Below are 17577 nucleotides of genomic sequence, written 5' to 3'. Positions count from 1 at the left end.
CCTAGTGAGAAAGAGCTTTTCTTTCCCAAGAATAATACTGTTTGCTCAGGTTTTTAAAATGTCACATAGAGCAGTGAATGAACCATGCTATTTCAAGGCTCAAAATTAAATACAAAGTCTAATAATATTTGTAGGTATATACGGCTAAACCTTGGGTAGCCCATCTACTAAAAATATCATGGTAAGGTATTGGCAAATATAAATTAAGGAGGTAAACTACAGATTTTTTTTCTTTTTCTTTTCAAGGAATAAAGGGCAACCATGGAACTCGAGTCCCAAGGAGGGGGAAAACTTGTTTATTCAAAGAAAGAATTTTCTTTTTTATACTGAGACTTATTAGCTAATACATTTAGGTGATTATGAAAGCAGACAATTTATATCTTCAAAGAAATTTAAATACAGAATACAGACTTATTTATATGAGGGGAAGGGGTGAAAATTTAATCTTCATGAACACAAGGGACTAGATTGTTTCTTTATTTTCTGTTTACCCAGGAAGAGAGAGGACAAGAGTTACAACTTAAAATCCCTTCTTTGCCTTACTGGAAATATTTATGGATTTACTGATGAAATTCTCAGTAGGTAAACTCAACCAAAATGTGGGAATGATGGAGTGTGTCTTATCTGGAATAGGCTCTTCACATTTCTAACTCATAATTTTAATTGGTATACTGCCACAGTCAAGTTCTGTAATAGAGTTCTCTTAACAGGGCTAAATAACATTACCTTAGAATAATACAATTTTTACTCGAGTTCTGAAGCATTCTACACATGTTGCGGAAATGAACTCTTCCATTCCTTGGGAACACATTGAGGGGAAAAAACATTGTAACAATATGAATGGCTGCTCCAAATGGCTTTGGAGCTTTTGGAAAAGGGAGTCTGAACAAGGCATAAGCCAACCAGCAGGGAACAGAACTACCTGGGGCATACATTCAAAGCTTTAGATATAGGCAAAAGAAGACTGAGTCAAACAGCCTTGTCGTTTATTTTTTTATATCACCCAATTAATATATTCATATGCAGGAATAGAAAAAATGGAAACTTAGAACCTAAAACTCTTCAGTTTGAATTTTTTAAAAATTAGATCAAATTATGCTATCCACATTAAATAATTATTTCAACCTGAAAAATAATTACAACTTTAATGACAATATGGAAAACATGTTAGAATAGGTTTGTGCCAACAATTTGTGCCAACAATAATTCCCAGTAACTGCATAGTGAGTCACATCTCACAAAGGGCTTTCATTTCTAAAACATGTGAAAAATGTAGAAGACATATCATTTTCATTTTAAAGATTCTCAGAGAAGACAGGAGACTTCCCCAGATTATGTAACATTTGTAAATTGAGCAGCTGGGTTTAGAATTTAGGTCTTTTGATAACCTGTCCAGTGTGTTTTCCACAAAATCAAAACATCTCAGTAGGGAATTAACAAGCTATATAGAGAATAACTTTCAATAAATGGATTTCAATAAATGGCTACTTGTATGTTATTTCATTTATCTATGCCAGAAAGATTTACTTCATTTTTTTCTTTCAATGATTCACTTTTGGCATGAAGCTAGTGTAGATGGAAAAAAAAAAATTGTCCCACCTTTCAGAGATAGTCTGTTTCCAAAAAGAATATCATAAATTTTTCAAAACATTAACACAGATCTCTCAGACAATTTATTTACCAACACCTCTTTCTTAGGTACTTTTTTGTTCCAGTATAAAGGTCAACGGTACACATACTATACGAATTGGTAGTAGTATAATCTGAGACAGAAAATAGCATTGCTGTGAAAGTTATTCATTTGTTTCAATACTAAAGTAATTACTGTAGCAAAGACTTGCTCATTTATCATTCCCCTTTGTCTCTGCTATTTTTTAAGTTGTCTTTTTAAACAAATATCCTCATTGTCCTTGTTACAAAACCAATAACTTTATTTTACGACAGCCAACCGAGGCAGCAAGGTTTATTCCCTGTTCCAAGGAGGGTCTACGCCTGGGAGCTTCTAAACAGTATTGTCCGTTAGCATCCTTCCCTGAGGAGTGTGGCACAGTCTAGTTGACTGCTAAGTTGCATTTAAGAGACATCTTCAGCTTCCCCTTCTGTTTCACTTATGAAGGTTTTTCATGAATCTCTGAGATCTAATGTTATACATATCAAGCATTTAGTTCCGTGAACAACACAATTTTAGTCTTAAGCATTGCTGTTGGACGCTTCAATAGAATTTAGCCAGTTGATTTTAAATAGATTCTTACGAAGCAAGGTTTACAAAGATTTATACTGTAAAAGTGCCTGATAATATAAAGAAATGGTTGCTTTTGACTTCTCAAAGAATATCATTAATGATCTTTCAAACAGGTCTGCAATTTGGTCAAAATTTGTAAGGAGCAGCTAATGTGAACTAAAAGATGACACAGCTTTGAACAGAAGCAGGGCAGGGACCCAGGTTATTAAAATACTACTTCAGGATAGTGAGTAAGATAAGGAGTCCAATTATGACTGGGGCTTTCTTCAATTACTTACAATAGCTAAGAATATATCTTCTTTTTTAGACAGATGAATTTTTATTATTCTGATAAGCCTTTTCAGAAACAGATCTTCTCTCTTATTTGTGAAACCTTAAAACACATTTCCGTTAATGGGACAACCATCATTTTAGAAAAAGAACACGTGTGTGTGAAGCAGTGAGATAAAAAGTTTGGACCCAGCCAATGATCCTCGTTTCTGGGATTGTATCTCCTTTTGTGGCACAGGAGAATTGAAAATGCTCAGGAAACCCAGCTCTGGATTTCATAGGTCACTTAATTTGTAGAACCAATGTCATACGTGCTTTACCATAATTTCTAACACCATAAAGCAGGATTTACAAACCTTGGCATTATCGGCATTTTGGTTAGATAATTCTTTGTTGTGGAGCCCTGTCCTGTACATCACAGGATGTTTAACAGCATCCCTGACCTCCAACCATTAGACGCAAGTAGTATCCACTCTCTTCCAGACAATCAAAAATGTCCCTAGACATTGTCATATGTCACCCTATTTGAAAACCTCGGTCATAAGGTCATGGTCAGCAACTTTCCCTCAAATTCATGATTTCTGCACTAAAGCTATGTACTTGGTTACAACATCATAAATCTCGGAAAAAAATATAATCTAATATTATTACCAAATTTTACTCATGGGAAAACTTAGGTTCTGAGAGGTTAAATACCTATTTAAGTTTCAAGTTAGCTTAGACTAGAGAAAAAAAGAAGCAAAAGTTTCTGCAGTCCTATTCCTGCCTCTTTCTTCTACAAAATGCTATTTGTTTTTTTTTTTAATATTTTTTTTTTTTAACGTTTATTTATTTTTGAGACAGAGAGAGACAGAGCATGAACAGGGGAGGGTCAGAGAGAGGGAGACACAGAATCTGAAACAGGCTCCAGGCTCCGAGCAGTCAGCACAGAGCCCGACGTGGGGCTCGAACTCACGAACCACGAGATCATGACCTGAGCCGAAGTCGGCCGCTTAACCGACTGAGCCACCCAGGCGCCCCTACAAAACGCTATTTGTAAGTCATGGGCTCTGAAATTCAAATGGAATTAAGAAATAAATATGACTACACGTATCATTGGAGAATAGTTTTGCAGAAAATTCAAAACAATAGATAACATACTTTCTAACTGATTTTGGAATAAACTAAGTTATCTTATTACAGTGGTATTATTTTCCTGATGATGATGATAATGATAATGAGGACAATGAAGATGGCAACAGTTTTCTTAGGGTAACATTATAATTAGCTCTATTTCCTAAGCATATACCGATTCATGGTCAAAGTAAACAGCTAAGAAACATGCTAAGTTGCAGAATGCAGCCAGCTTGAAAGCTAGAATACAGGCCTGATAATCTACTGAGAAGACTGAGAGTTAATGGTTGCTTATCATTGCTGATGGGATATTATGCTTCCTATTGATTGTTCGAATTGTAGAAGACAATGTGAATACTCTACTAAAACTACCACAGAGATAAGCTTGCCTGGCCTACCCGTTAAGTTCTTCCTCACGCTCCCACAGCTACATTTCATTAAAAACCAGAATCTGAGAACAGAGGTATATGTGCCAACTGTGAGGAGGGGTGAGTAGCCAGGGATGTGGGGACAGGAGTGGAATTCTCTCAGAGATTATTTCAAGCAACTGGAAACCCCCAACTTCCTTGGGGTTCTTTAAATAACAGAAAAATCAAGAGGAAAGAAACCAGTGGTGCAAGATTTGTAAAATAATTGTGACTGTACGTGAACAGTCAATCTGCAGAAGTGAATTTGGATGTGTGCTGCCTGACAAAACACTAATTGCTTGTTGGTTTAAACTCTGTAGACTAATAACATGCCCTTTCTGGAATACTTAATTTCTGGAGGACAAATGGCGCTTGTTTTTCAGCTTCATTTTCTGAGTGATTTTTAAAAATTTATTAACGTTTTTTTTGTTCGACCTTTATTTCCAGTATTAAATGAAATTTTTAATGAAATACTCTCGAGAGGGAGTTTTCTGGATAGCACATACAGCTTTGAATCTCAGAAAATGTAAGAGAAAGTGGAAAAACAGTGGGTTTTTTAATGGCCTGGTATATATTTTTTAGGCATTATTATATAACACTATCAAACATTGGTAATGCATTCACAACTCTTTGGAGAACTCTCCATCTCATTCTGTGTGGGATAATTAATAAATTCATTGTTTTATGAAACAAAACATTAACATTATCACCATAAAGGTTATTTGTTAGCATAAATGCTAAGAATAAAAGTCTTAGTAAATACCAAAAAAATTAAACTTGCTTTCTAAGATTTATTCATTCTTCTTTGTTATTGGTCGGATGTCTTTGGATTACGTGTTAAAGAATGGCCATGGAAATTAATGTTGTGTAAAAACTCTTACAGGATTCACAGTGAAGGAGGACCTACCAATCCAATATGGTTAATGCTGACATTCTGTACTAATATTGTCATTTCTAGGGTTATTGAGTGAGATCCCAGAGGGATTCAAAAGTAAGGATAACAAGATTGCTCTGTACTTTACCAGAGCACCAGAATGCCTTAAAGTCATGAAATGCTTCAGGGAGAACAGGCCTCAACGTCACCCTGACTAAATGTATTATATCTAGGAAAAGAGGTAGACTGGACAAGAATTAGGCAGAAATGGCAACTCAGACAAAGGAGAATAACACAGGTCAATAGTGTCAGGTAAGCTCTGACCATGGGAGAGCATGTCCTGGCCAAAGGCACTTCCCTATCTCGATCTGAGGGTAGTGGTAGGTATCTTTAGAGTGTAGACATTTGTATCTTAGCTTGTTACCTTAAATATCTGAAGAATATATCCTCTATTCAAGCTCACTAAGTGACCTCATCCTGCTGGGCTTCTCAGAGAATTCAAGTCTAAGAAGAGAACGCATTGGTCAGGGGACCCGAGTCCTGCAGGTAATGCTTTCTCATTGCAAATCAACACACAGACATTGAATCTGATTAATTTGAGTTCACTGCTGAACAACAGCTTACTCCTGGTGTGCTGAAAATTTAGATTTCTAAGTCTACAGGTCCAAGAGCTTTTATACCGAATTTAGTCAATATCCGATTCCTGCCCTGTCCTGTCCCAGTTGCCCACCTCCACTGAATCACCACGTCCACAATGTGCTGCTGGTTTTGGTTCTCCATCTTTGACTAAGCCTATCTTTTTGTCCCCAGTTTCCATCCACTTCCCAAAGCTCACCAGAAACTGTGCTCCATAATCAGCAAATTCCTCACCCCACATCTTCAGAAGTTTCACTGAAATTCTCATCTCCCTTCTTGCATCCTGAAGTACTAGGTTTCTCCTAGAATACCACACGCTTTTAGTCTTCTCACAAGATGGCCATTTTCTCTACCCTCTTTTCCTGTGTTTCACGACTCAGAGGTGGGTGTGGGTGCTAACCTCCCTGGTCCTCATTAGTATTTTCATGTTATTGGACCACCCCACTTCCCTCAAGCCTTATCACTGATTTTCATACATTGTTATGCCTGGAGTTTGGCTCACCAGTTAGATTTCTCTTAATTACATTTGAGTTCAAACCAAAAGTCTGAGCAATTTCCAAATGAACAGCTTAAAGGGAACAAGCTATGACCCATGAAACAAGGAACAGTGTTTAGAAACACAATATTTCCGAGGGATTTTAGTTTCAAAGACATTTAAAAACATTTTTAGTTGATTATATGTGTACACAATCTCAAATCATCAAGATGTGAGAACTGAATTTTCAATGTGCTTGATAATGTGGGTTCATATATGTGAAGCATATCAGACTCATTAACAAAAGCAGCAATCAAAGTGGTCTGGATATTTTGGGGTTTTTTTTTTTGAAACTGCTTGAATTCTATTTATTAGTTTTATGGAAAACAGCGTGTCTTGAAATTATGCAGAGCATTTGGACATATCCTCGTCTTCTTTCGGTTTCTCACGTTCTACCCATATTTATGCCACTTTTCCCAGGAATGGAAATAACAGGCTTGAGGTAAAAGGGTAAATTAAGGTGGAGAACTGTGTCACTTTCACTCGTGGTATCTAGATGTTCACGTTCAACCAGCCTTTCCTCTTTGCCTCCTGTGTTAAACAAAGCAACAAAGGCTAATCAGCAAGGAAATGCAACTCTTTTCCTTGATGCTTAGCTTTTGTTGCACGCATTTGTTCTGACCTTGATGCTCTGACTCTTTAAGGTGTGTGTGTATCTGTGTGTCTGCTGGTTGATGATGTACAAACACTAACTTTTCTCAGTAGAAAGAATGTTTCGCATAATGGGCATAACTTCTTATATATGACATTCCTGTTATTTCTGCTTGATACTTTCCCATCACTATGGTCACCCATTACACAGGCTTCTTTTAAAGAATGAATGTGCAGTTCTTTCATACAAACACCCTGGGATACAAACGACTAACTTTAAAGGTCAGGAAGAAAAGAAATGTAAGCGATATCACGATCTTGCAATTCTGTCAAGCCTTACGTCCTTTTACTAAATTTTTATTTGAATCTCATGTTTTGTTTTGTTTTGTTTTGTTTTGTTTTAATTTTTTTTCAACGTTTTTTATTTATTTTTGGGACAGAGAGAGACAGAGCATGAACGGGGGAGGGGCAGAGAGAGAGGGAGACACAGAATCGGAAATAGGCTCCAGGCTCCGAGCCATCAGCCCAGAGCCTGACGCGGGGCTCGAACTCACGGACCGCGAGATCGTGACCTGGCTGAAGTCGGACGCTTAACCGACTGCGCCACCCAGGCGCCCCTTGAACCTCATGTTTTAATAATCGGGTGATCATATTATTTTAAAGCGATCAAACTATATTGTACATAGAATTGTGCCTGGAGGCAAACTGAAAAGTTAGCCATGTGAAAATTTAGACATATCAACGTGCTGGAGACTTATAAATGGTAGGTGCTCAATAAATACTTCTTTACAGATGAATTAAAAAGTCTGCCAAAATCTCTTGCGACAAATTATTGTACGACTTGAGTAGGAAAAAAAGAAACCCCTTGTAATTGTAGGAGTCCAGAAATGAAAGTATTTGTACAAAAACTCTGAATATATATCATATGGCTGGACCACAGCCCATACAGTGTGTTATACTGTCCATTAATAAATTTTCAATTGTCAGACAAGAAGGAAAATAATAACAAATAGCTGGCTTGGCTAGTTTCTTGCTAATATGTTAGATAATGTCTTTTTAATTTCAAACTTTAATTTTCTTTTAGTTTATTTTTTGAGAGAGAGAGCAAGTAGGGGAGAGGCAAAGAGAGGGAGAGAGAGAATCCCAAGCAGGCCCCACACTGTTTGCACAAAGCCCACTGTGGGGCTTGAACTCACACACTGAGCCGACATCAAGAGTCCCAGTGGGATGCTTAACTGACTGAGCCACTCAGGTGCTCCTTATATTCAAACTTTACCCCTAAGGAAGGAGGCTTATTATCTCCATCGAACAGATGAGGAAACTGAGGCTCAGAAAGGTCAATTAATTGGCTCCAGGTTAAATAATCAAAAGCATGGCCAGTGTTTAAACTCGGCCCTGATTTTTAGTGGCCTTAACCACTAATCTGCCTGCCACACCTTTATGGAAGAGAAAGGTACATGAGTAACACCTCAAAGTGAACAATTTGTTTCAGAAAGGAGCATTTCAAATCGGAAAAAGAGCACATAAATGATGCAGGATGCATTTATGAACTGGGGCATAAACACAAAGTTTTCCAGAGTCTACCAGGGCCCAAGGCAACTCTTCAGTAGGAAACGTTCATCTGTATTGCAAATACCATTTCTGTGTTTATCTATAACCATGAACATAACATAATATTACAGATGACTGGCTACATGATTTTATGGAGAAAACAATGAAAGCACAGAAGTTCAAGAGAGCAGGAAAAATTGTGAGCTAGAGTTCATAGAAAGCTTTATGAATTTTGCAGCAGTCTAATGTAAATCCCAGAGGGGAAAATACTTGAATTGAGATACTTTCCCTCAGAAATCTTGAGAAAATCTTGACATCTTAATTCATTTCCTGAGCTTAAATATTCTAGGCTAGTCTGGTGGCACTGTAATAGCCTGGGCAAACGTTTTTATTTATTTCACTGTTGATACCAATATTTGTGCTACACGCTGCTGCCTGCATTTGCTGCTATTTATTTATTTCCTACAGATCAAATTATTGGCCTAGACATAACATGCTTTCCGGTGAAGTGCTCTTTGTGTTCATGAGCAAACGGAAAAAGCTTCCATTTTAAATGCAGATTTTTTTCCACATGACTGAATTAATTCATGTTATAAATATGATATGTAACCACTTGATATTCATGTCGATATACATATAGTGGAAGAGGAATCGAGGCAAATAGTAGATTAATCAAGCAAGTGCTGTATTCGCATGGGTGGCTGGTCAATGTGTCAAAATACTGTGTCCAGTTCTGGGTCAACCACTTAGGTTTTCTGAGCCACAATTTTATTCCCCCTAGTATTTGTAACTGTGTTTTATTGAATTGACATGAGAGCGAATAAGGTAATGGGAATGGATCTCTGTAAACCTAGAAAGTATCACACACACTTTTTCTATTAATGTAGGATTACTTGGTAGCAAAAACTGTTCTCTTTGGTTTCTCTTGTCTATGTGAGGAAATAGAAAACAGAAGAGTAAAATTTAAAAATCAAAGAAGACAGAGCTTGTAGGATGTTTATGAGACAGAGACAGATTCGAAGAGAGGAGGAACTCTTTGTAGCATTTCACAACAATGTAGGTATCATGGTGAAACATTTTTGAGTCTGGAACTCTCAAGGAGTTAACCTCTAAGGTGCAGAGGAGGGTCCCAAAGTCTAAGAATGTTAAGTAGTGACACGTCTCCTCTGGTCCCATACCATTCACACTTTGCTGGATTCTGGAATTAGCGATGATGGTTTGAACCTTAGCTCTATCGCATACCCTTTTTAGTTAATCTCCTTGAACCTCCATTTCTCACCTGTCAAATGCATATAATATCTCCCTCACATTTCTGTCATCGAGACTGAAGGAGACAATATACGTGAAAAGCCTTTGTAAATTGCCAAGGCTTCTACAGAGAACAAGTTATGACAATTCACTTAGACTAGATACCCTTTCAAGATGTCAGTTTCCTCTCAGGGTGAACAAATGAGTCAATGGAATAATAGTAGGATGTATGGAATTTGGTTAAATGTATACTTCTGGCTTCTTCCTTTCATCTTTTAGACCTGAGCTTAGTATCTAAATTAGACCCAAACTTCATATCTAAAGCATTGCTTAAAGATAAGGGAGAGGTTTCTAAAGAGAAACTTACCTAAAAAGAATTAATCTTCTCTAAATGTTACAAGAAACGGTGAAAGGCCACAGTGTAATGCACGATAAGAAGACAAATAGACTCCATGCATACCTGTACCTAAACTCAGAGCTGGGAAGACCCTGGCTTCCTCCCAAGACTGGAGATGACTCAGGATTAACTTTTTTCATTAACTGCTAATACAAGCAGGGGAAATTTCTTTTCCCCATATACACATTATAATTTACCATATTCTTTATCTTTACTTGGGCCTTCTGACTCTTCTGTTAATCCAGTTCCCGTCAAATCTGTAGACACACAAGGAAGATAAGCCGAACACATTCTCTCAACAGCCATTTCCCTTAGTATTCTGGGATTTATTTTTTTTCCAATTTGGAAATATACATAAACATAACTGATTTTTTAATCTGCCCCAGAGAGACTATCATTGAGTTACACGTATTCTAATTCTGTGGTCTAGAATTTATAGGAAATTATTACCAAAAAAAAATCTCCCCAGCCATATGAAAAGCCTACAGGCAAATTTCATAAAAATCATTGTTAAAGATATCATCCATTCTATGTTTTCCAGTGATGGCTTATAAGATCTATGCCAAATATTCTTTTAGAACTTAGCATTAGAGAAATTAGTTGTTTGGTTCCTGACCTGATTATTTATTTATTTATTATCAGACACTGAAAGCCTAGGCTGCATTTTAGCAGAGACTTAGAATGATGTGTTCACCCTTGTAAAGCCCCGTGGAGTGCAGAGAGCAGGGCCTCTAAATATTTGCTGAATGAACGAATTCATCACATTTCCTCTTTATACACTGGCTGCAAGGAAGCTTAGGGCTAAATGCAGTAACTGTAATAGTCCATGTTGCTGATATATTTATTTTCCTCTACAGTTATGCTTTGTGTTTTCACTTTCTCTTTTAACGATCTCATTGAATATGCTTTAATTGTAAGCCACCACAGATTATTTTGGAAACTGGTACAAAATGTCCATTTTATTTTCATTTTATGAATTATATAATTATATATATGAATTATATAATTCATTTTATTTTCTAGATGGTAAAAGACAAAACAGTTTAAATTCATGGTTTGCTTTGCTTTTTGCACATCTTTATGTATATGTGTATATTTTACAAACATAAAACCAAGTAAATTTTCCCTGGAAGATCATGTAGCTAGTTCTTCTGAGGCATGATCAGACTTTCAGATAGAAAAGCAATATAATCAGAAAATATATATGCCAGATGAAGAAAAACACAATAGTTGGGCTTCCTTTTTTTTGTCAAGACACGAGGGAAATTTTTTTAAAAAGAAAATGTTGCAGATTTCAAGAGGTGTAAAACATTTGCTATTTATAAAATATGCTATTTACAAAAACTTCCAGAAAGAAAGTTTAATATTAACATTTTCAAACAATGGAAACCCTCAAAAGCTCCAGCTCTGTGGAGCTTTTTGTTCTCGGAGACTTTCTGCAAGTAAATAGAAAGACCTAAATCGAAGCCCGAGTCTTAGACTGATGAAGAAGAATAACACTAAGTGGCCCATTTAGTTTATCAGACAGGGGTCTTGTCACTCTGCCTTGAAACACAGAGCCAAAGCTCTTGATTCAGGACTCACTAACGTCTTGAGTCTCATTAAAAGAGAGAGGGCAGAAGAGAGACCCAAGTCAGGTACAACCAGAAAGCAGTGGTGGCTGGGATGATCTGGCAAATTCTTTGTTTTCCTCATCTCTATTTCAGGTATACGCCTGTGAGGTCTCAGAATTCACAGCTCTGCACAAGTCCAGTCACACTGTAGTCTACCTCTGCTTAGTGTTGTTGGAGGCATGGCTCTCTTAGTTTGCATTTATTTGTTTGCAAATCGGCTCTTGCGGGTCCTTACTGCAGTCTCTTTCTTTTAAATGATATTAAATATGAGACACAAGATATTTATTTTTAGGTTTAGGCTCTCTTTAAATTATATTTTCATTTTTTTAATCAGAAATGTGTGTTCTTGTATTTAAGGTAGGCTCAAAGGGGAAACTACGGTGTGTTGCTAAAGGTTTTTCACATATAGTATTGAGGACATGTAAGAAGAAAATGAGAGTGTGTTAAGACTGGTATTTCCCTTCAGTGGGAGCATCCATGGATGTTTGTCTAACAGGGGAAGTGACCATGACATTGAATGAGCTTGTGAACACACAGCAAACTTCTAGGAATGTGAGTCACACAGTGCCCATCTTCCCTCCTTGGGGAGTTTTGAAAATATGAAACAGAAATTAAGAGGACAATGACATACTGAGTCTCTGTTTGGTTCCTTTTATTTTCCCAATGTTTTATCCCCAAATTTATAAAAATGCAAATACTGTTGGGAACCTGGAAATGTTGAGGGACATGGCTATTATTTAAATAATGTCTAACGAGGGGTATACATCGTATTTTAATAAGATTGCCAATGAAAATAAAGACATCTAAATTAAATTCCATGGGAGTTTTAAAGTATGCAATCAATGGTTAATTAGAAACTGCAAGCTTCAATTGACATTATCTTTGTTCCTGTCTTAAATGTGGATTTCAACAAACATGTATTTTTAAACATTACTTTTATCTTAAAAATTTTTCGTCGGAAATTATTAAATAAATCTCACGTCAAACTAGAAGACCTTGGACAACGTGGAGGGTCTGAATAGTTTCCATTTGCCTGGATTTAAAAACACATTCTCTTTCCTTCTCATGTTCAATAAAGTGATAAGATAGGAAATAATGCCAACTGAAAGCATTGACATTGAAGGTCAGAAATTATTTGTTTGAAGCCAAATTCAAATATGAATTTTTTTGGAACAATATTTCAACTCCCAAACTCTTTGAAAATGGGCAAACTGTAAATATGTAATATGAATGACAATGAGAGAGTGGTAAACTCCATTATGATATTTAATGTACAATTTCGGAAACTCACATATATATGCATATTGATGCTAATCAACTTGAAAAGTTCTTTGTTTCAGGGAGAGGCTTGATTTTCCTATGAGTTCAATGATGGATGGTTCAATAGAGAACATTTTCATAATACTAACTTTTTGAAGATTTTTTTTCCCAAGCGAATTAGTTTGCAAAACAGGTATAAAGGTATTTTAAGCACAGTTAGTTACTCTTTATGTGAAAGTGAAATCTTTATGAAATCTTCAAATACTTTAGGCTACAGTAAAATTAAATATGCCAGGTAGCAGCTTATAATACCTTCAAGATATAGCTATTGTTTAGAATAAAATATAGAATTTAAATTTGATTTCATTTAATATTTAAAATGTATATTATTAGCTTCAGACCTCGATTTTTCATAATCTTCTATTACTTTTAATATTTTCCGATGGATCAGCATATTTCAAAGTGCATTCTTGGGAACATGAGTGCTGTAAAAGCGCCCCCAAAACATGTGTTATTTATGAAATAAGTTTGATAAAAGCTATATATTATAAGGGATTATTCATAATCATTTTAGGTGTGATAATAATGAGATTTTATTTAAAAAGTGTTGATCTTTTAGGGTTGCAGGCTAAAGTATTTATGAATAAAATGATGTAATTTCTGGGGTTTCTTTCCACATATTTTGAAAATGCTGAAACGGGATGGAGTTTGGGATGGGACCAGGTTACTACATTTGAGTGATGAATACATATCGGTTCATTATACTATCCAGCCTACATTTGTGTGCATTGTGTATGTATTGGAACAAAAATTAAATAAATTAACTAATTAGTAAAAGATTCATATCTCTTAAAAATTTTACAGTGCACATAAAGAGCTCTGAGGTGCTCTGGGTAAGAAAGTCATTTGTTTACCTAGGCTCTTCCCAAACTTATTGACCACAGACAACTTTTTTTTAAGGAATACCTGCTAATATCTTAGCTGGACATTTGGGAACACCTATACAATAGCAGAACTAATGTTTTTCCATGTATTATTGTTCATGATGATTCTGGGCTTCTAGCACATAAAAGGTTTTACATGTTGAAAATCATTAAAATAAAAATGAAAAATTAAAAAAAAATTATTTTGTTACTTCCAAATCCAAATCCGGTATGAGGTATCCATAGTACAATATCTGATTACCTTTCTTCAGTTTCATTGAGATTCATTTTGTATATGAATACAACTTCATAAATACTGTTAAAGAAAATGCAATAACTGAAAAAAATGAATGATAATACAGATAGAAGCACTTTCGATTGACTAAATTGAGTCACTACTGTTTGATAGTTAAATGAAAAACTCTTTAAAAAATAAAAAAAAAACCTCTACATATCGTTATCATCAATAATTTATTTTTATATTTCAATCCAAAATTTTATAAAATTTTATGATCTGCTATTTGCGTGACCGTCAACTATCTCTCACTCTAGAAACATTACATTAGATAGAAATAGTTCTCAAAATAGCATTCTATAATTGCTAATAAAATGTATGTTTTTATATAAATGCTTGATAATTCTGCAGACGTCAGAAGCTACATTGTAGTTTTAAAGAACTTTATTATTTTGAAAATAGTTTACACCTACCTTTTTAACTTTGCATGAAAGAGAGATCAGCTGTATTATTATCTATAGCTGTCCTTTCTAGTGTTTTTAGAGACTAGCAAAGCTTTTTCTTGTTGACTTTAATGAAAATTCAAGCAAGAACGTTTGCATTCATCACGATATGCTGCCAAAAACTGCATTAATTTCCACTGACGCCCATTAATTTGATAAATGTTTTGTCATTTGTACCGTTTGCACTGTCAAAACAAGTTAGTTATATCTTGCTGACATTTTGACAATTGCTTTAACTCTGGCAAAAAAAAAGTATTTTATTTGCTTCAACAAAAATTCACTATTGCCTATTGAAGGTTTGAACTAAGCGAGAGAAGATCAGCACATGTCAGAAGTCTTGGAAGATTCAACTAAGGTTCAACGGTAAAAATTATTCTTTCAGAACTCTCTTAAAGAAACGCTCATATTCTGTAGTAGAAAACATTATAAGTACCTGCATAATCTGTTCTTGCATAATGCCCATCTTCAGATTTAGTAGTTGTAGTTGTGTTATCTGCGTTAAAAAAAAAAAAAAAATAACAATTAAAAGATTGATCAAATGCGTCCTAAACATCTAATGTCAAATTTACATTACTCCTCTGATAGTACCTTCATGACAATTAAGGAAATTTTACCACTATAGTTCTAAGCAACCTGTACACAAAGACAGATTTATGTCAATTTGCTTGAGAGCGAATAGTAGAATGATATCAGCTTTCTGAAGTTTGGGGCAGAGTAGGTTCACAATTACAACTGAGATAAGGTGGATGAAAGAATAACAAGTCAAAAAGCCAGGAAACGTTTGTTTCTGAATAAGAAACAAAACAGAACTTTCTAGTACATTGTGCTTTAAAAAAATGTACTTGAAACACTTCTATTGAAATCAACACATAAAAATGGTGCCATTTGTTTTTAAGTTCAAGGCTTGCTAATAAATCCTCAGCTTCTTTGCTAAAAATGACTTTGGCCCTTTTTTCCCTCTGCAACGAGACTGTCTGCTAAATACAGGCTTCTGTGTTTACGGCATTATGAAGACACAGTCCCATTATATAGAAAAAAGATACGGACTGTTGCTGACAGACCCTGAGACTCCTATAATCACCAAAATGCTACAGTAGACTCTGCTATCCATTATAAATCAGAACTGTTTTTCGGAAATGAAATAGCTTGCCTAATAAGGAGTTATCTTCACTCTTCACTTCTACACGAAGACTAAAAACATGCTTTGAAATGAATTTTGGTACGAACATTACCTTGACATCGACCCAACGACATGACTTCAATTTTCTCCTGTTTCTGACATGATGCTTCTTTGATTTGACATGCATTATCATAAGATTTCCCATCAGAAGCACAGAGGGGATTGAAGTTGGTTTGAGAACAGTCGATGTTGCACACACACCTGTAGGAGAAGAGAAATAAAAATGGGTGAAGGGGCTTAATTGTATGCTGATGGATAGTAAGTAACTAGGTTTAGGATGGTAATCGCTTTGAAGTGCATACAAATATCGAATTATAATGTTGCACACCAGAACCTTATACAATGTTATACACCAATTTACCTTAATCAAAAACCTGTAACATCAATAGTGCTAAGTGCTGGGTTGGCAACATACAAGTTGGCAAAAGTGAATTGTATCCTTCCAGGGAAGTTCCTTCACTTTTCTGTCTGAGACGAAAAGAAGCACAGACCTAATTGAAAATAATTCAAAAGATTGAGAAATGGATAAAAAATAATAATAAAAAGGGAATATAATCATCAGTAAATCTTGGCCGCTGGAACTTTTAAAACAGGTACATAAACTTCCATGCTGATGCCTGTAGGATTTGAATAGGTTGAGGTAGCCATGAAAGTCTGCTTTACAATTTCCTCAAATGAGATCTTACCATGTGACTTCTATTCTCAGGATATTTGAATGGTGTGAGCGTGAAGAAAATGATTCAAAGGACATGTACACGAAAGTAAGCAAGGAGATTATTTGGAATGCAGTCAGGAGTTATATTTTTTCAGCATACATAAGGATGCACATGATGAGAACTAAAACAGGACTCTTTGATGGTCCTTAACGTTTCGGCAGGGAGCAGAAAACCCTTTGAGAATCAAATGAAAGGTACTGCTCTCTCCTCAGAAATATTCATACTCACATAAAACAATGTTTTGCATGAAATTTCAGAGTTTTTGTGGGCTCCTTGATGCCTACTCCATGGACTCCTTTCCCAGATATATACTTTTTCTAATTCTTGTAAGTAATAAGTAGAAGTTGATTAGCACTCATGATTTTAATATTTTTCTACAATATGCCTTAAAATGGTGAATTAGTGAGAATTAGATTGCCTGAATTAGCAGAATTACACATTTTGTTATTTTTTTTAAAGTTTATTTATTTACTTTTGAGAGACAGAGAGAAAGCACGTGTGTGTGAGCACGGGAAGGACAGAGAGGGAGGGAGAGAGACAGTCCCAAGCAGGCTCCATGCTATCAATGCAGTGTCCCAATAGCAGCTTGATCCCAAGAATCATGAGATCATGACCTGAGCCGAAATCAAGAGTTGGACGCTCAACCAGCTGAGCCACCCAGGCACCCCAGTATTGGACGTTTTATTTATTTATTTATTTATTTATTTATTTGAGCAAACTTCATATGACTTTTCCTATGTTCTTATATTATAATTCTCCGTATTTTACAATCTACTTTGTTACTCAGACTATGTTTTACATGTGTGTAAATATGTCATTGCTTTAGAATATAAACTCGTATTTTATTTTATTTTTTTAATTTTTTTTTAACGTTTTATTTATTTTTGAGACAGAGAGAGACAGAGCATGAACGGGGGAGGGGCAGAGAGAGAGGGAGACACAGAATTGGAAGCGGGCTCCAGGCTCTGAGCCATCAGCCCAGAGCCTGACGTGGGGCTCGAACTCACGGACCTTGAGATCGTGACCTGAGCTGAAGTTGGCCGCTTAACCGACTGGGCCACCCAGGCGCCCCTAAACTCGTATTTTAAATTCCTATTAATATTTACATCATTTTTCTAAATAGGTTACATGCTTCTTGAAGTGGTGAAGCACACATTTTACTTCTATATATCTTACTTAGAGCTGGGCATATAATGATAACAATAATAATCAGCTTACTACATGCTGGGTTCTTAACATGCATTGCTTTATTTAATCTTTGCAACAGCTATGTTATAGATCAA

General features: G+C 35.7%; 1 protein-coding gene across 4 annotated transcripts in view; it reads right to left on the bottom strand.

Moving 5' to 3' along the window:
* Positions 1-17577, bottom strand: part of TMEFF2 (transmembrane protein with EGF like and two follistatin like domains 2) — a 235447-nt gene that overhangs the window by 35952 nt on the left and 181918 nt on the right. For 3 of the 4 annotated variants that reach the window (XR_007454319.1, XM_049615233.1, XM_049615231.1), the window contains exons 6-8: positions 15631-15779; positions 14832-14891; positions 10062-10121 (exon numbers count right to left, since the gene is read on the bottom strand). Coding sequence is in view for 3 of the 4 variants with exons in the window: in XM_049615233.1 (XP_049471190.1) it covers positions 10062-10121; positions 14832-14891; positions 15631-15779 (269 nt within the window). In the remaining variant the exon portion in view is untranslated. The remainder of the gene's footprint in view (positions 1-10061; positions 10122-14831; positions 14892-15630; positions 15780-17577) is intronic. The other variant, XM_049615232.1, reaches the window with a different exon arrangement.

The sequence above is a fragment of the Panthera uncia genome (assembly GCF_023721935.1).
Source record: "Panthera uncia isolate 11264 chromosome C1 unlocalized genomic scaffold, Puncia_PCG_1.0 HiC_scaffold_3, whole genome shotgun sequence".
Classification (NCBI taxonomy): Eukaryota; Metazoa; Chordata; class Mammalia; order Carnivora; family Felidae; genus Panthera; species Panthera uncia.
Note: the sequence above shows the minus strand (reverse complement) of the source record. Positions and strands in the feature narration are given on the sequence as shown.